The sequence below is a fragment of the Erinaceus europaeus genome, chromosome 1, assembly GCF_950295315.1.
Source record: "Erinaceus europaeus chromosome 1, mEriEur2.1, whole genome shotgun sequence".
Lineage (NCBI taxonomy): Eukaryota > Metazoa > Chordata > Mammalia > Eulipotyphla > Erinaceidae > Erinaceus > Erinaceus europaeus.
In genome coordinates this window covers 102921682-102941932 of record NC_080162.1, presented here as the reverse complement: position 1 = coordinate 102941932, position 20251 = coordinate 102921682, and the positions used below count along the sequence as shown (strand labels likewise).

General features: G+C 39.2%; 1 protein-coding gene across 3 annotated transcripts in view; it reads left to right on the top strand.

The window, feature by feature from the left end:
• IDE (insulin degrading enzyme) overlaps positions 1–20251 on the top strand; it is a 115705-nt gene that overhangs the window by 24553 nt on the left and 70901 nt on the right. For 2 of the 3 annotated variants that reach the window (XM_060191936.1, XM_060191935.1), the window contains exons 2-4: positions 9750–9934; positions 10863–11070; positions 16945–17114. In XM_060191936.1, coding sequence (XP_060047919.1) covers positions 9750–9934; positions 10863–11070; positions 16945–17114 — 563 coding nt within the window. Of the gene's footprint in view, positions 1–6099; positions 6172–9749; positions 9935–10862; positions 11071–16944; positions 17115–20251 lie in introns of those variants that run through there. The other variant, XM_060191937.1, reaches the window with a different exon arrangement.

Here is a 20251-nt window from a genome sequence, read left to right as displayed (position 1 = left end):
TGGCCCCCACCACATTGAAGGAATCATCACTGCTGTGTTATCTTACATACTCTCTCTGTCTCTAGCTAAATAAAAATAAATAAATGCAAAATTTATAGTGACAAAAGCTGTAATGTTTTTCTTTTTAATTTGTTTATTTGAGTGAGAACACCAGAATAACACTCTGGCACCTGCAGTGCCAGGGATCAAGCTCAGGACCACGTGCTTGAGGATGTGATCCATGCTAAGTACTTTTGGAATAAATAATTATTAATATGGCTATAATAAAACTTAATATTTTCTTACAAAACATCTCTGAAGGAAGACTATTGGAAAATTCTTTAAATTGAAGTCTGCCTTATTCACTTTAAAAGTTTCATTTTTTTTTTTCCTTAAAGTTTCATTTTTTAATTAGAACATTTTCTCAGAGTACCAGTGTAGTTAGAACATCTCATCTTCTACTTGGAACAAAAACAGCATCTCATCGCAGAAAATAAGGATTAATTGATAATAATAATTAACTAATAAAATAATATTTTTGTTGTTTGAAATAGCAATAGAGAGGCAGATGGAGCAAGAGAGAGTGAAAGAGATCACATCACCAGCTTCCTTCAGTGCAGTAGGGGCTGGACTTAAGCCTGGATTGAAGCTCACAATCCCAGTGAGCTATTTCACCAACCTAATAGGATTTTAATTTATACCCATTTTTGTAATCTAGCTGACATGTGAATTGACATATACTAGTCCTTGTAATGGAATAGCCATGGGTAGATGATTCCCTAAGATATTATTTTTAGATCGAGTGATATGAATAATAACTGTGTTAGTATAGTCTTCTAGCGTTTGCCCTTCTTCTGTAGCCAGTCAACAGTGTCAGGTTGAGCCTGATGTAAAGTTTCGAGACCTCCTTTGAATCTGGAGAGGTGGCAGTCGTTGACTATGTGGGTCATAGTCTGTCTGTAGCCGCAGGGGCAGTTTGGGTCGTCTCTGGCTCCCCAGCGATGGAACATAGCGGCGCACCGGCCATGGCCTGTTCGATAGCGATTGAGGAGGGCCCAATCATAACGTGCTAGGTCAAAGCCGGGTTGACGCTTACAGGGGTCTGTGATGAGGTGTTTGTTCTTTACCTCAGCTGACTGTCAACTCTGTTTCCATGAGTCTGGAACAGAGAAGTTCAGTGTAGGCATAGGGGACCAGATTGGGTGACGAGACGTCAAGCGTTGGACAGGGTGGGCAAAGATATCCGCGTATATTGGCAGGTCCGGTCGAGCGAAGACGTGGGAAATGAACTTAGATGATGCTGCATCCCGACGAATATCTGGCGGGGCGATGTTGCTAAGAACTGGCAGCCATGGAACCGGGGTGGAACGGATGGTTCCAGAAATTATCCTCATGGAGGAATATAATTTAGAATCGACCAAGTGGACATGGGGGCTACGGAACCATACTGGGGCACAGTATTCTGCAGTGGAATAGCATAATGTTTTTATGAGATGTTCGTGAAATGAGAGGGTGCGATCGAGAGTAATGCCAAGATAGACTGGCTGGGCTTCATGCCGGATTCTTGTATCGTCAAGCTGCACATTAAGCTCACGCGAGGCCGAGGCATGGTGTAGATGGAAAACAGATGATACCGTTTTTGCAGTGCTAGGGATTAGTCGCCATTTTTTACAGTAATCAGATATCAGAGACATGTCTTTCGTGAGTGTTTTCTCGAGGATGTCGAACTTGGATGCCTGAGTCGTCTTCTAGCGTTTGCCCTTCTTTCTTTTTTTTTTAAATTTTTTTATTTAAGAAAGGATTAATTAACAAAACCATAGGGTAGGAGGGGTACAACTCCACACAATTCCCACCGCCCAATCTCCATATCCCACCCCCTCCCCTGATAGCTTTCCTATTCTCTATCCCTCTGGGAGCATGGACCCAGGGTCATTGAGGGTTGCAGAAGGTGGAAGGTCTGGCTTCTGTAATTGCTTCCCCGCTGAACATGGGCGTTGACTGGTCGGTCCATACTCCCAGTCTGCCTGCCCTTCTTTCATAGCCAGTCAACAGCGTCAGGTTGAAAACTGTCAGGAGCTGCTTGTTGCTGGCTTTGAAAGTGACTGATGTGGATTCAGTCGGCTAGGAAGGATCGTCAGTTTCCCCAATGAATGGGTACTCACGGGATGCACCACGAGAAGGTCGATCCAATGCATCCCGCCTGAGTTGCACAGCAGATGTCATCGGCGTAGATGAACTTCCTTGAAGAAGTTTCTGGAAGGTCATTGATGAGCCAGAACAGAGCCCTGGGGGAGGCCACTTGAGACAAGTCTCCATCTGCTAGACTTGTCACCCAGATGCACCCGGAATCTTCTGTTTTGGAGAAGAAACGATATAGTGTTGGCCACCCATGGAGGCAGGCATCTTGAGATCTTGACTAGGAGACCACGGTGCCAGACTGTGTCATAGGCTGCTGTGAGATCAACAAAGACAGCACCCGTCTTTAAATTCTTCTGGAATCCATTTTCAATGTAAGTTGAGAGGGCCAGGACTTGTTCGCAGGTAGATCTTCCTGGGCGGAAACCAGCTTGGGCGGGTGATAGGAATTTCTCTGTGAGAGGAGAAATACATGACAGAAGCAGCCTCTCAAGGAGTTTGTAACACGGAGAGAGAAATTGGTTAGTATAGTGAGGCATCTTAAATCTCATCCCACTGTGACCTTGATTTTATCTCTATTGGGCAGGGGTAGATAACATAATGGTTATGCAAAGAGACTTTAGTGCTTGAGGCTCCAAAGTCCCAGGTTCAATCCCCAGCATCATTATCAGCCAGGGCTGAGCAGGTCTCTGCTCTCTCATTAAAAAATATTATTAGGGGGCCGGGCGGTAGCGCATGTGCGTGGCGCAGAGCACAAGGACCAGAGTGAAGATCTAGGTTTGAGCCCCCAGGTCCCCACCTGCAGGGGGGTCGCTTCCCAGGGAGTGAAGCAGGTCTGGAGGTGTCTATCTTTCTCTTCCCCTCCTCTCTCCATTTCTCTCTGTCCTATCCAAGAATAACAACAACAGGCAAGCGCAGCAACAAGGGCAACAAAATGGGAAAGAATGGCCTCCAGGAACAGTGGATTCATAGTGCAGGCACAGAGCCCTAGCCCTAGAGGCAAAAAATAATAAATAAATAAAAAAGGGATCTACAGACATTATCTCTACTTACTTACCTCTGCTTTCTATTAGAAAGAAAACAAGAATTTACTTTTCCCCACCAGGATTATCACTGGGGCTTGGTGCCTGAACCATGACTCCATTCCCAATGACTTTTTTTTCCTTCCCTCCTCATTTTCCCTTCCTTTTTTTTTTCTTTAACATATTTTTTGTATTTTCTTTATTTATTGAATAGAGCCAGCCAGAAATCAAGAGGGAATGTGGTGATAGAGAGGGAGAGAGACATCTGTAACACTACTTCACCACTCGAAAAGCTTTCCCCCAGCAGGTGGGGACCAGGGGCTCGAACCTGGGTCCTTGTGCTTTGTAACGTGCACTCAACCAGGTGCGCCTCCACCCGACCCTTCTTTCTTTTTCTGATGGAGAGGGAGAGAAAGTGAGATGTATGCTCTCTACTAGATGGACCATAGTTCAGCTCCCTGTGGTTTTGATCTCAGTTTGTTTGTTTGTTTTATTTTATATCCTTGAGTTCTTCTGCATTCAAGAGTGTCATATATCAGTCCCCAACACCACCATAAGCCAAAGCTGAGCAATGCTCTGGTTCTGCCATAACTTGAGATTGGTTGTATGAATTCCATAAAAGGGAGGTTTTGATTCATAATTTAACTGTTAACATGATCATTCACCATAGAGTTTATAGGGCATCCACTGAGAAATTAGAAATGGATCAGGTCTAACTTTAAATATACCTACGAGGTTGGGAGCAAAAGGCAAAGTAAATTTCTTCCTTCCTATTAAATAGGTTATGAAATACAGAGACATAAGAAGACTGTAGTAGATCATTTACATACATAAGAGATTATTTGCATAAAAATTTTTCCTCTTGGTTTGAAAATTGGAAATGATCGGTTTGGGAATTAATTTTTGCAAACCTATAATTTAGGCCTGTGTATGTCTAATAAAAGACCATGATCTTTCAGTGGAAGTTCTAATTGTAGTTCCTGAGCCTAAGTTCGTTATATGCCTCATGTATTTTTTTCTTACCACCAGTTCTTTGTCTTAGATATTCCCTTTCTTTGTTTCATTGATTTTTTCTTATGAGACAAAGCGAAATAGTGTGAAGAGAGAAGGAGAAAGAGATACCTGCAGCCTGCTCCACCACTTAGGAAGCTTATCTTCTGCATCTGGGGATCAGGGACTTGAACCCTGGTTACTGAACATGGTAACTTGTGTGCTTTACCTATTGTCTCACTTCCTGGCCCTATCCCTTCCTTCTACTTGGCATATTTTTATTCAACTATTATCTTTCCTGGCCAGGGCAGAGTTAGGTGTCCTCTTTTCATTCCTCCCATATTGTGTTAGGGACAACTTTGTCTCCATAATGAAAAGATAAATCTGATTCTCTTCAGCATAAGGGCTCTGTCTGGTGTACTCATCTTCATAACTGCTGTGCATAGAGTAGTGTCTTGACCTTATTGACCTCCTTAAATGTTTGGAAGTGAGGTAGTCTGGAGAAGCACGTAGGACTAGGAGTCAAGAATTGATTTCTTTTTTTTTATTGTTTATTTTTTTGTTTGGCCTCTAGGGTTATTGCTGGGGCTCATAAGAATCCACTGCTCCTGGAGGCCATTTTTCCCATTTTGTTGCCCTTGTTATTGCTGTTGTCGTTGTTGTTCGTGGATAGGACAGAGAGAAAGATAGACACCCGCAGACCTGTGAAGCGACCCCTCCTGCAGGTGGGGAGCTGGGGGCTCAAACTGGCATCCTTACACCAGTGTTTGCCCTTTGCGCCATGTGCACTTAACCTGCTGCGCTACTAGCTGCACCCGCGCGCGTGCACACACGCACACACACACACACCCTCCCCAAATTGATTTCTAATACAACTTTTTGTGACATGATCTTGGATAAGTGACTTAACTCACCTGAATTTCATTTTCCTTATAAGTGAGATGAAAAACAAGTTCACTTGGGAATCTTGTTAAAATGCAGATTTAAGTTCTGTGGCTATTTGGTTGTTTCTGATTTTTTACACTTCAATTTTGACAGCTGCCCAGGAGGAGCCAGTATTGGTTTGTCTAAGAAGTGCAGACATAATGGCTCTTTCAACCTTTGCCTTTTGTGATTTTAGTTCACTGTTTTAAAATTTTGCTGAAAATTACAAACTATTTTGTAATTACAAAACTTCTCTTCAGTTTATTAGAATGCTGAACACTGACAGTTTAGTGCTTTTAGTTTCCAGTGTATGATAATGTCCTGAAAGCTGAAGGCAGTCATACTTCTAAGATTTGACAGTGACAGGTTAAAAATATATATTTTAAAAAGTCTTGAAAAAGTATTCTTTTAAAAAATATTTATTTTCCCTTTATTGCCCTTTTTGTAGTTAAAGATTATTATATATATATATATATATATTTTAAATTTCTTTATTTGGGAATTAATGTTTTACATTCAACAGTAAATACAAAAGTTTGTACATGCATAACATTTCCCAGTTTTCCATATAACAATACAACCCCCACTAGGGCCTCTGTCATCCTTCTTGGACCTGCCCTTGTTTTTTTTTATTATTATTATTATTATTATTTTTTAATTTCTGTTGTAGTTGTTGTTATTGATGCTGTCATTGTTAGATAGGACAGAGAGAAATGGAGAGAGGAAGGGAAGACAGGGGAGAGAGAGAGACACCTGCAGACCTGCTTCACTGCCTATAAGGCAACTCCCCTGCAGGTGGGGAACCAGGGCCTCGAACTGGGATTATTATGCCGGTCCTTGTGCTTCGCCCACCTGTGCTTAATCCACTGCACTACCACCAGACTCCAGAGAAAGTATTCTTAAGCACTAGCTTGTTATATAAAAGTCAGAATGTTTGCTCACTCTGGTGCTTATTGGAGAACATTTGCAATAAATAACATTACTCATGAAGGATTATGCTAATAAGGGAGCTGAGATGGACAGACATGTGATCTCAAGAGTATAAATACAGGCTTAGGCAAGCTGTTGAGTTCACCAGAGAGGAGTAAGGAGCTGTGGATCATTTTCTTCACTTCTACAGGTGAGAATCAAATTGCTGGACAGTTTGTTTGATTGACAGGCTTTTGGTAAAGCCAGGCTAATTCTAGAGGATAAGGATTTTTGCGGGTTAATCTTGTTTGAAAATGTTGCTACTATTTCTTTTGGCTTTTATGATAGTTGATTTCAGGAGCATTGTCAGCCTTGAAATATATAAATACCTAAAAGTAGTGGGGCTAATTTTTATAAATGTAGGTTCATCTTTATGCTCTCAACCACAGAAGGAATATTAATCAGGCTTAGCTTCCACATCTAGTTATATCTATACCTGTGATTGCTTCTGATCATGTTTCTTCCTCTAGTAAAATGAAAGATGTGATGCGAACATAGCTTCCTCCCAATTACTGAGTTTCCACCCTTATCTCAGGACCATCAAGTAAGTATTCTCAGTCCTCCCTGCACCCCCACTACATTGAAGGAAGCTTCCATGCTGTGATCTCTTTCACACACTTAACCTGCACACATCCGGTCTCTCTAGCTTTATATAAAATAATAATCATCATCAACAACATCATCATCTCAGCCATGTTTGAAGTACCTGATTTTATTTCTTTTCTTTTTTTATTTATTTTTAATTTTATTTTCTAATACATAATTTCCCAAACAAGACAGAGTTCTCCCAGTTAACTGGGTTCCCATTTACTGGTTACCCTTGTGTAGTTTGCTTTCTATATGTAGAAGCTTTTTTAGTTTGAGGTAGTCCCATTTATTTAATCTTGTTTTCATTTCCTATTCCCATGGGATTGAGTCTTCAAATACATCTTTGATGTTACGGTTGTTGATTTTTTTTTAAAGATTTTATTTATTAATGAGAAAGATAGGAGAGAGAGAGAGAGAGAGAAACAACTAAACATCACTGGTATATGTGCTGCTAGGGATTGAACTCGGAACCACATGCTTGAGAGTCCAATACTTAATCTACTGTGCCACCTCCCGGACCCCAGGTTCTGCAGTAAATGATTTGGGTGCATGGTGTTAAGTGGTGGTCTGTTGAATAGTTTTGACTTTTCTGCATGTGACTGTTCAATTTTCCCATAACTGTTTGTTGGAGAGACCTTCATTTCCTCATAGAATGGTTTTGTCATCTGTTTGGTGGCTGTTATGTGTTTGACTTTATTTCTGGGCTTTCAGTTTTGTTCCATTGGTCCAAGTGTTCATTTGTATTCTTGTACTATACTAATTACTATTGCTTTATGGTGTAACCTGAAGTTAGGGAGTACGGTAACTCCATCCTCCCACCTTTTCTCCCCTAGGTATGCTTTGACTATTTTTTTGGTGGTTCCACACAAATTTTTAGATAAATTAATTGCTTTGAAGAATGTTAGGAGGATTTTGATAGGGGTTGTGTGTAGTCTGTAGATTGCTTTTGGTAGGGTGGCCATTTTATTTATTATTTATTTGTTGAATAGAGACAGGAATTGAGAGGGAAGGGAAATTGGGAGAGAAAAAAAAGACACCTGCAGCACTATTTCACTATTTATGATAGCCATTTTAATATTTATTCTGCCAATCTGCTAGTACCATATGTGTGCCAGAGTGATACTCTGGTTCCTCTTAAGTATTTAAAAAAATTTTTTTATAAAAATTGCTGGGGGTGCATCCATCTTTGTTTGTATTTATGTCCTATTTTTGCTGCTTTCATAGGATAGTCCAAATGTCTTATTTTGTTTTAGAACATCATAGGCTTGTTTCTCACTGGGGATTCCCCATGTTTTGTGCACAAGGACCCAGGTGTTCTAGAGTTGCCTCATCTTTGAATTGTCATTAAGTTGAGTGATGTTTTGTTTGACCCAGTAAAAATTTTTGCACAACCTCTTGACTCACTTCCTCTATCAGATATGCTGAGATGTGTTGTGGAAGTCATTACTGGTAGTTGAAACTTTTTTGTTCAGCACACTAATCAGTTTTGGCCTAACCCATCCTTTCTAAATCTCTGTTCATGTGTACTAGAAACAAATATGATTCCACAAGAAAAAATTGTTAGCATATTTCTGAAAGAATAAGGTATGAAAGGGAAGAGATAGCTGGTTATACCCTCTAGATAAGTTAGAACAAGTGTCTTCTAGGTGGCTGGGGGGGAGGGGAACAGCTTAATTGGTAAGCTTTAAACTTTCATGTCTGAGATTCTCAGTTTGAGCCCTGGTACCTGATGTACTAGAGTAGTACTCTGGCTTGTCTCTCTCACTCCTCCTGTCTACCTCATGTGAAACTCTCTTTTTCTCATATTTAATAAGTAAGATAAGCCCTTTTAAAAAAAATATTTATCCCCTCTTGCTGTCCTTGTTATTTTATTGTTGTTACTGATGTCGTCGTCGTTGGATAGGATAGAGAGAAATGGAGAGAGGAGGGCAAGAGAGAGAGGGGAAGAGAAAGACAGATATCTGCAGACCTGCTTCACCGCCTGTGAAGCGACTCCCCTGCAGGCGGAGAGCCGGTCCTTGCGCTTTGCACCACCTGCGCTTAACCCGCTGCGCTACCTCCTGACTCCCGATAAACCCTTTTTAAAATAGTTTTTTTTTTTTTCCTTCTCCAGGGTTATTGCTGGGCTCGGTGCCTGCACCATGAATCTACCGCTCCTGGAGGCCATTTTTTTCCCCCCTTTTGTTGCCCTTGTTGTAGCTGCGTTGTGGTTATTATTATTGCCCTTGTTGACACAATTTGTTGTTGGATAGGACAGAGAGAAATGGAGAGAGGAGGGGAAGTCAAAGAAGGGGAGAGAAAGACAGACACCTGCAGACCTGCTTCACCGCCTGTGAAGCGACTCCCCTGCAGGTGGGGAGCCGGGGGCTCGAACCGGGATCCTTACGCCGGTCCCTGCGCTTTGCGCCACATGCGCTTAACCCACTGCGCCACCGCCCGACCCCCTTTAAAATAGTTTTTTTTTTTTAAAAAAAAAGATTTTATTAATGAGAAATATAGGAGAGAGAAAGAACCAGCTATCACTCTGGCACATGTGCTGCCAGGGATTGAACTCGGGACCTCATGCTTGAGAATCCAAAGCTTTATCACTGTGCCACTTCCTGGACCACTTTAAAATAATTTGGGGGCCAGGGAGTTAACTTGACCTGCTTAAACACATGACTTGCATGCTGGAGGCCCCTGAGGCTTCAGTTTCATTGCCTAGTACCACCATACTCCAGAGCTGAATGCCATATGCCAGAGTTGAATCATGCTGGCTGTCTGGTTTCTAGGGGAGAGAGAGAGAGTGTGTTTTTTTCCGTTGTCTTTTTTTTTTTTTTTTTTTTTTTTACATTTTTGCCTTGATTGGGGGATTAATATTTTACAATCGCCAGTAAATACAGTAGTTTGTACATGCATAACATTTCTCAGTTTTCTACATAACAATACAATCTCCACTAGGTCCCCTGCCATCCTTTCCCAGGACCTATACTCCCCCCTGCCATCCACCCCAGAGTCTTACTTTAATGCAGTACACCAATGTGTATGTCTTTTAAAAAAAGTTTCCTCTAGATTTTTAAAATATGATGTGTCATATGGGTTTGGTTCTTGTTACTCAAAAACAGTAACCCAGTTCAACAAGTAAAATATTTTTCTTTTCAGTTTCCAAAAAAAAAGTTACAGCACAATGAATAATCCAGCTATTAAAAAACTAGAAAATCACATTATCAAATCTCCTGAAGACAAACGAGAATACCGTGGACTAGAATTGGCCAATGGCATCAAAGTACTTCTCATCAGTGATCCAACCACAGACAAGTCATCAGCAGCACTTGATGTGCATATAGGTATACTTTTAAAATTTGTGGTTAAGTTTTTATCCATTTTGTTGGTCTACTATTTATATTTATTAGAACTCTATTTGTATGTGCAAATAAAGACCTGGTAAGCTACCATTTTGACATAAATTACTTTGTATTTTAGTCCTGTACAGTTGTCTACATCAGTATAATTTTATGTTTACCATAAGGTCATTTTGTTAGATTCCCAGCTAGGATCCATCTAGCAGCAAATAAATTCATCCCCATCCTTCCTGATGGCAGTTCTAATGCTTCCCTGTACACAGATTTTGTATACTATGTTATATTACATTTCCTAGAATGTTATGTGTGTATTTTTTATACATCTAATACTCTTTTAATTGGGTTGCTTATGTATAACAACATTCAGTAAGACTTTTTTTCTTGTTTAATTCAATGTTATTCTAGAATAGAGGAAATAAAGTAATAATTATCATGTATTAAACAGTCATTGTGCAACACTGCGCTTTGCAGGCATCATTTGATTTGTATTCATACAGCTCTCTAAGTTAGGCAGTATATGGCAAAAATGCCAGAAACAAGGTTGATGAGATAATCTGTTATCCTGTGTGTTCAGCACTATACTATGTTGTATACTAAAAGAGGACATAAGAGCTTGGGAATGGACCACAGGGGGTAGGGGGTAGAGGATATATATATTAAAAAGTGTCAACTACTTTCTTTCCCTGTAGTGTGATGTATGAGAATACTAATTGTTCAGAGAGGTTAAGTTATCTGCTTAAGTTCACCAACTGAAAAAACCTGTTATAGTCTAGACATTATCATGTTAGAGCAGCCTTTGCTTAACTTTCTCTGACTGTAAGGCTGGAGTTGTCTTGCTGATAGAAGTTTTAGATTGTCTCCAGTTTTAACATGAAATGTGACTTGTACATAAAAATTTTCTCTTCTCTTTCAGGTTCATTATCAGATCCTCCAAATATTGCTGGCTTAAGTCACTTTTGCGAACATATGCTATTTTTGGGAACGAAGAAATACCCTAAAGAAAATGAATACAGCCAGTTTCTTAGTGAGCATGCAGGAAGTTCAAATGCCTTTACTAGTGGGGAGCATACCAATTACTATTTTGATGTTTCCCATGAACACCTAGAAGGTGCCCTTGACAGGTAATGCTGACTACTGTGTGAATTTTCTGACATTGTACCCTTGTCACGTAGCACTTACTAGTTTTACAAAGATAACTTGATAGTTCAACAAGTTTTTAATTATTTTTTAAATATTTATTTATTTATTTTCCCTTTTGTTGCCCTTGTTTTATTGTTGTTGTAGTTATTGATGTTGTTGTTGGATAGGACAGAGAAATGGAGAGAGGAGGGGAAGACGGGGAGAGAAAGACACCTGCAGACCTGCTTCACAGCCTGTGAAGCAATTCCCCTGCAGGTGGGGAGCCAGGGGCTTAACCCGCTGTGCTACCTCCTGACTCCCCTCAAGTTTTTTTTAATGAGTACTTTTCTTCCTGTGTTTTATTTTTTATTTACTTAATATTTATTTATTCCCTTTTGTTGCCCTTATTTTATTGCTGTAGTTATTGTTGCTATTGATGTCCTCGTTGTTGGATAGGACAGAGAAATGGAGAGAGGAGGGGAAGACAGAGGGGGAGAGAAAGATAGACACCTGCAGACCTGCTTCATTGCCTGTGAAGCGACTCCCCTGCAGATGGGGAGCTGGGGGCTTGAACCAGGATCCTTATGCCGATCCTTGCGCTTTGCCGCGCCACTTGCACTTAACCCGCTGTGCCTACCGCCCAACTTCCCTGTGTTTTATTTTAAAAAGAAAAAAAAAATCATGGAAATGCTAAATATATTTACATTGGTAGAAGGAAAATAATGGCATGACTTTAAACCAGCCTTCCGGCATACAAAAAAAAAATTATTGACTTATAAAAGTCTTGCTAGCCCTTCCATTCTAATTGGCATACGCATGAAGTATGTGATGAAGAGTGAACATCAGTAGTGTGTGTCATCGATCTCCTCTCAAGTGTAGCCATGCTGGGGCACGCTAGAACTTAAATATTGTGTTCTTCAGTTCCTTGATTCTCAAGGATATTTAGTGGATGCAGACTATTTTGACCTACTGTCTCAATCCTGAAGACATTTTATAAAAATATTTTTGGAGGCAAACTCAGGTCAGTTTAACTTCTTGATCAGTGTTCTTCTATACAGCGAATAATTTCAAATATTTGTTTTATAAATGATTTATTATTCAAAGTATAATTTTTCCTTGGTAAATAGTTTTCTCTGTTACCAAGAAGCTGTAATCTCCAGCCTTTTGATGAGTTTTAGTAGTTTATAGCTTTATTTGCTTATTTATATTAACAATAGTCATATATATATATATATTTGGGGGGGTTCATCTTTGAGACTTCACTGCTCCAGGCTGATTCTCCCCCTCCCCCATAGAGTGAATCAGAGAAGCAGGTGGGGAGGGAGAAAAAGAAGGAACAGCATTACCAAAGTGTTCTTCAATGTAGTGGGATCATAAACATGACAAAACAATTCATTATACAAATGAGCTATTTTACCAGCTCTTTATCTTTTTTTTAATATTTATATTTACTATTTATTCCCTTTTGTTGCCCTTGTTTTATTCTTGTAGTTATTATTGATGTCATTGCTGTTGGATAGGACAGAGAGAAATGGAGAGAAGAGGGGTCGACAGAGGGGGAGAGAAAGCTAGACACCTGCAGACCTGCTTCACCGCCTTTGCAGTGACTCCCCTGCAGGTGGGGAGCGGGGGACTCGAACCGGGATTTTCACGCCAGTCTTTGCACCTTGTGCCAGATGCGCTTAACCTGCTGTGCTACTGCCCAACTCCCAGCTCTTTATCTTTTTAAAAGCCCCATACTATGAAATTATTCCTTAAGACAGAGAATGTTAATAAGGCATGACTTCAGGATACATAGTTGGGCCAAGGTCATCTATTTCATATTCTAGCTTATGTTTCAGTAATTTAGGTAACAGCTTTGCAATGTAATTATATCTTATGTGCATTTCTACACGATTTTTTGGGCTCATACACTAAATTTAATTTCCTACTTTAGAAATAACTACATACAGCAGCTGTTTATAAAGCAGATCTCTGTATGATTGTGCTATCTGCTGCTTAGAGTAAAATGAAAGTCACATGTATAAGCACATCTTTTGAAAATTGATTATATAGTGTCACAACCATGAACCCTTTATGTGGGCTTATTTGACTATTTATGTAATTGTTGGTTACTTTTCCCAATTTAATGAAGTATTGAAGTAGGTAAAAAAAAGTCACATGTCGAGAAATCATCACTTCCCATATATCTTTGATTTTGGGCTTCAAATAGAAGGCATTTTAATTTGGAGTGATAGGTGTAATTAGCACAGTATCATTTTCACTGTGTGCTTAAAGTACATATCTAATTATGACAGGCTCTCTGATAGCTGGGCTGTAAGATGTGGTTGCTGAGATGTTTATAGACCTAAGAGTGTCTTAAGTAGTCTCTTTTAGACATAGACCTTACTTTTGATTGCATCTGAATTCTAGATCTTGTTTTTATAAGTCTAAAATTTCTAGAGGAGAATCACTATAAAATCATGATTTAAATTACTACCTAGTAGTTATTACATTAATTAAAGATATCTTAGTTACTTTTGCTGTTACTGTTAAAGAAAAAAATCATGCTACTTGGACATATGGTATGTTATCTGTTGGAATTACTACTTAATAATTTTTTTCCTCTTAACATTTCATAAAAGCTCATAATTATGTCTTAGTTGAACTATGTCATAGATTTTTTTATGCCATTTTTTCCCCCACTAATTATAGTCTGGCTTTTTCTTTCCATTTTTTTATTTGATAGAACAGAGAAAAGTTGAAAGGAAAGGGAGGGAGAAAAATAGACACCTATAGACTTGCTTCACTGCTTGTGAAACTTTCCCCCTGATGAAGCTTCCCCCCTGTAGGTGTGAAGCAGGGGCTCAAACTTTGTTCCTTAACACATGGTAACTCTCAACCTGGTGTACTACCTTCCTGCCCCCAAATTTGTTTATTCCATAAGAAGAAAAAAATGCAACCTTTAAGAAGTAGGACACTTAATTTGTTCTCAAATGCCAAGTCAATGAAATTTCATCTAAAACTGTAGATTCAACATTTAATTGCTTGGGGGTAGATAGCATAATGGTTATGCAAAGTGACTCTTACTCTTGAGGTTCCAAAGTCTCAAGTTCAGTTCCCTGCACCACCATAAACCAAAGCTAAACAGTGCTCTGGTTAAAAAACAAAACCAAAGAACCTACCACATTTAATTGCCTAGGAAGTATCACCTTCTCTTTGGAGAATTGGCCACAATATAACAAGGATTCTCATAAACACACTACAATTCAAGTCTTGAATAGATTACTGCTGCCTCTATAATTCTATCTTGACTTTTTGGTGATAAGATATTTATAATAAATATTTGGTCTTCTTGTGAAGGGAGCCTATTTATAAAGATTCTTTTGTTAGGTTAATGATACAACTTTGAGAAAAATCCTTAAAGAATTTGAGGGTGGGTATCAGGGGAGACCTAGTTGAAACTTTTAGTTCTATCCCCAGACCTCCAAGGGTCTAAAGTGTAGTCACAGTAACTAATGATTTAATCAGCCATGCCTATATAATGAAAGGTGTTTTTTTTTTTGTAACAAAACTTTTCTTTTTTTTTTAATTTATTTTTATTTGTTTTCCGTTTTGTTGCCCTTGTTGTTTAACGTTGTTGTGGTTATTGATGTTGTCGTTGTTGGATAGGACAGAGAGAAATGGAGAGAGGTGGGAGAGAGGAAGATAGACACCTGCAGACCTGCCTCACCACCTGTGAAGCGACTGCCCTGCAGGTGGGGAGCGGGGGACTCGAACCAGGATCCTTAATGCCGGTCCTTGTGCTTTGTGCTGCGTGCGCTTAACCTGCTGCGCTACCACCCGACTCCTATAATGAAAGTTTTCTAAGACCCCAGAAGGGCTAGGTTCAGAGTTCTTCCAGATTGGTTAAAATGTGGATATTTTGAAGAATTCAGAGGCCATGGCTGCCACACACTCTCCCACACATTCTGCCTTCTGTATTGCTTCTGCCTGACTGTTCCTTTTGTAATCAACCAATAATCTGATCCGTTGTCAGGAAAGTCATGATGTGTTTTCTATGCAAAAATGTGTCATGACTTTTCCAACAGCCCAGTTGAACTGCTCTAGCAAATTAACTGAATCCATGAGGAGATTGTGAAGAGTTCTGACATAATTGGTTGGTTAGAAGCCAGGTGGCAGCCTGGACTTGGAGTTAGCAGTAAAAGTACAGAGGGACCAAGGAAGAAACATGCGGAAGAATGAAACTGAATCACTGTATTTCACCAAATACAAAAGTAAATTCCAAGTGGATCAAGGACTTGGATGTTAGACCACAAACTATCAAATACTTAGAGGAAAATATTGGCAGAACTCTTTTCCGCATAAATTTTAAAGACATTTTCAATGAAACGAATCCAATTACAAAGAAGACTAAGGCAAGTAAAAACCTATGGGACTACATCAAATTAAAAAGCTTCTTCACAGCAAAAGAAACCACTACCCAAACCAAGAGACCCCCTCACAGAATGGGAGAAGATCTTTACATGCCATACATCAGATAAGAGTTTAATAGCCAACATATATAAAGAGCTTGCCAAACTCAACAACAAGACAACAAATAACCCCATCCAAAAATGGGGGGAGGACTTGGACAGAATATTCACCAAAGAAGAGATCCAAAAGGCCGAGAAACACATGAAAAAATGCTCCAAGTCTCTGATTGTCAGAGAAATGCAAATCAAGACCACAATGAGATATCACTTCACTCCTGTGAGAATGTCATACATCAGAAAAGGTAACAGCAGCAAATGCTGGAGAGGGTGTGGGGTCAAAGGAACCCTCCTGCACTGCTGGTGGGAATGCAAATTGGTCCATCCTCTGTGGAGAACAGTCTGGAGAACTCTCAGAAAGTTCGAAATGGACCTACCCTATGACCCTGCAATTCCTCTCCTGGGGATATATCCTAAGGAACCCAACACATCCATCCAAAAAGATCTATGTACACATATGTTCTTGGCAGCACAATTTGTAATAGCCAAAACCTGGAAGCAACCCAGGTGTCCAACAACAGATGAGTGGCTGAGCAAGTTGTGGTATATATACACAATGGAATACTACTCAGCTGTAAAAAAATGGTGACTTCACCGTTTTCAGCCGATCTTGGACGGACCTTGAAAAAATCATGTTGAGTGAAATAAGTCAAACAGAAGGATGAATATGGGATGATCTCACTCTCAGGCAGAAGTTGAAAAACAAGATCAGAAAAGAAAACACAAGTAGAACCTGAAATGGAATTGGCGTATTGCACCAAAGTAAAAGACTCTGGGGTGGGTGGGTGGGGAGAATACAGGTCCATGAAGGATGATAAATGACACAGTGGGGGTTGTATTGTTAAATGGGAAACTGGGGAATGTTATGCATGTACAAACTATTGTATTTACTGTTGAATGTAAAACATTAATTCCCCAATAAAGAAAAAAAAAATACAGAGGGGGGTGGCAGTCTTAGAGAGCAGAGCATTTTAGTATGTGGAATCTGATGCTATCTCTAGGTAGTTATAGTCAGAACTGTGATAAATTGTAAGATATCTAACTGGTATCAGATTTACTTAATGGTGTGTGGGGGGAATGGAAATTGATATCAGAATGTTCAATATTGTATTTCATCCTGCCTTAGAACTTATTTTCTCTCCTTTTTGTTGAATAGCAAAAATTTTTTGTTTCTTTCTGTAGAATGTTTATTTCCTGTTAAATTACAGCCCCTACCTGCTTTGTTGCCAGGGATTAAACCCAGAGCCCTATACATGGAAGGCATGTAGTCTGCCACTTCGCTCCAATTGGGCCAAACATATTTGTAAAAGACCTCAATGCTAAAATAACACCTTTCAAATTCTTAATTATGTTTCACATCCTTAGGTTTGCACAGTTTTTCCTGTGTCCCTTGTTTGATGAAAGTTGCAAAGACAGAGAGGTGAATGCAGTTGATTCAGAACATGAGAAAAATGTGATGAACGACGCCTGGAGACTCTTCCAATTGGAAAAAGCTACGGGGAATCCCAAACACCCTTTCAGCAAATTTGGGACAGGTTTGTCAAAACAGTGGTTTTCATGCATTAGTTCTTCTTGACCTCATTTAAACCCATGACATCTTTGCTCAGTGTTGTATTTTTACACATCAAGATAGAAGATTTTTAAACTCTGCATTCCTATCTCTCTCTCTGTCTCTTTCCCCATTTTCTCTCTCTCTCTCTCTCACACACACACACACACACTCTCTTTCTCTCTCTGTTTCTTTTTTTTTAATTTTTATTTATAAAAAGGAAACACAAAAACCATAAAATAAGAAGGGTACAATTCCCACCACCAGAGCTCCGTATCTTTCTCATATAAACTTCAAGAAAAAACTTTAAAAAAAAAAATTTATTTATTTAATCATGAGAAAGATAGAAGGAGAGAAAGAACCAGACATCACTCTGATACATGTGCTGCCAAGGATCGAACTCAGAACCTCATGGTTGAGAATCCAATGCTTTATCTACTGCGCCACCTCCCGGACCACGACAAACAAAAAACTTTTTAAGTCTTGAGAGATAGCTTACTGGATATATATTAGATCAAGAAAGGAGCATGAAAGGTAAATTCAAGTTTAATTGTATTAGTCTTTTAAATATAAAGCCCAACACACTTGAATTGAAACCTGAGCCTTTTAACTAAGCAAATTACTTAATTTCATGGTTCATTTTCCCCATTTGACAACATACTAACCAATTCATAGGATTATTTAAAGAGTAAGTGTGATAGTCTTTATAAGGCACAATGCAGAACAATAACAATGTTCAGTAAGGGAACTATAATTAAATATTATTAGTTACTATTAAATAAGGATTGCATGCTTGTATTCTTTTGGCATGCTGACCTTGAGATAATCTAAAATTTTCATATCTTTCTGTATAGCTTCCTGCTAATGGTAAAGCTTCCTGCTAATGGTAAAGACTACTAATTACCAAATTTAAATTACACATAAGGAATTACACTGCTTCTTCTATTTACTGCTCAAGAGCCTGAGCCTTCTGCTACATCAGAAACACTGAATATTACCTTTCTCACTTGCTTTTGATGCAATAAAGGGAATGTCACTACAGTAAACAGTGTTGTTAGTGTTACATAATGCACCACATGTCTGAATTCTTTGAATAAATCTTAAAATTTAAGTTATATCTTTTTTTATAAAAGTTGTTTTTAATTGATGGGGCAAATAATGATTCACAAAATACCTTTTATTATGTGTGTACAGTTTTTATTCTTCAGTGGTAGGTGTCTGCACACCACACCCCTGTCATCTGACGTCTTCCTCCACCCTGTTACATTGAGATTCCAGCATCCTTTCATCCCCTTCTCTCTTTAGAGTCTTTGGTTCTGCTGCAATCTCTTGTAGCTAGTCTAAATTTCACGCTGTATTAATATTCTTCATGGTTTCTTTTATTATTATTGTTGTTTATTTATTTTCCCTTTTGTTGCCCTTGTTTTTTATTGTTGTTGTAGTTATTGTTATTGATGTTGTCGTTGTTACATAGGACAGAGCGAAATGGAGAGGGGGAAGACAGAGGGGAAGAGAAAGATAGACACCTACAGACCTGCTTCACCACATGTGAAGCAACTCCCCTGTAGGTGGGAAGCCAGGGGCTGGAACCAGGATCCTTACTCCGGTGCTTGTAGCTTCGCACCACATGCACTTAACCCACTGCACTACCGCCCAACTCCCTCTACATGAGGTCATCCTGTTATCCTCCTGCTCCTTCTGACTTACCTCTCTTAGCACAAGTCCTTCAAGCTTTATTCATGATGTAGCAAAAGAGACAACTTCATTCCTTACAGCTGAGAAGTATTCCATTATGTGTATAAACATCACCTTTTAAAAGAATATTTATTTACTCCCTTTTGTTGCCCTTGTTTTATTGTTATAGTTATTATTGTTGTCATTGTTGGATAGGACAGAGAGAAATAGAAGTGGAGAAGACAGGAGAGAAAGACACCTGCAGACCTGCTTCACCACTTGTGAAGCGACTCAGGGGCTTGAACTGGCATCCTTACTCCTGTCCTTGAACTTTGTGCCATCTGTGCTTAACCTACTGTGCTACCTACTGCCTGACTTCCGAACTCCAACTTTCTTAACCACTTATCTGTGGACATTTGGCTTGTTTTCATGCTTTGCTGTTCTAAATAGTGCTCCTGTGAAAACATAGTTATTCATAGATCTCCTCCTAAGTGTGATTTTGTTATTTTTGGATAGATTTGTAGGAGAGGAATTGCCATGTTGTATGGTAGGACCATTTCTAGAGTTCTATTGTCTACAGAGCTGAATTAGTGCACATTTTCACCAACAGTATCGAAGGCTTCCTTTTCCTTCCACATCCTCACCAGAACTTGGAGACCAGGGGCTTGAACCTGCGTCCTTGCACACTGTAGTGTAAGTGCTTAACTAGGTACACCACTACCTGACCCTAAAATTGAAGTTTCCTTAGGGTGGGTAGGATGTTCTTAAATAGAAAAAAAGGAGCCATTTAGGAGGGAAGGGGGGCCAGCCTAACGGCTCACTAGATGGTGTGCTGCTTTGTCATGTTTGCAACCCAGGCTTAAGTCTTATACCACATTGAAGAAAGTTTCTGTGTAGGCTCATAAAGTTTCTGTCTGTGTCTAAAATCCTCTTCCAGGGCAATTATTATTAGCAATTTGGCCAGAGAGCACTCCATTTATATACTTAATTGAGCTTAGCTCTTCTTGACAGCTTTGGTTCTTTTTTTTTTAACTTCTTGATGAAGCATAATAAATGCATTTTAAAAATATTTTAACTGACAAATTGTTGTTACTGTTTTGCTCCTTTTTTGAAGAACCAGTTGAATGAATGTACTGGTACTATTTATGACAATTCAGTGAATTTTAAAAAAACTAAGCACTCAGTGGGATCAGCATCCAGTCAAAAAACAAGACATTACCACCCCCTCATTAACTCTCTTTGTACCCATCTAATCTGACTTCTAAAACCCTAGATGAATTCTTCCTGCATTTATGCTGTATATGAGTGAGATGATACATTATATGCCCTTACATTTGATTTCTCTGGTTCAATCACTGCATAAAAGCAATGGATTTTCAATTATTTTATATGGTATTTTGTTATGGCCCTTTGGTTTATTTTAATATAGCATTGTCATTATTTTACCAG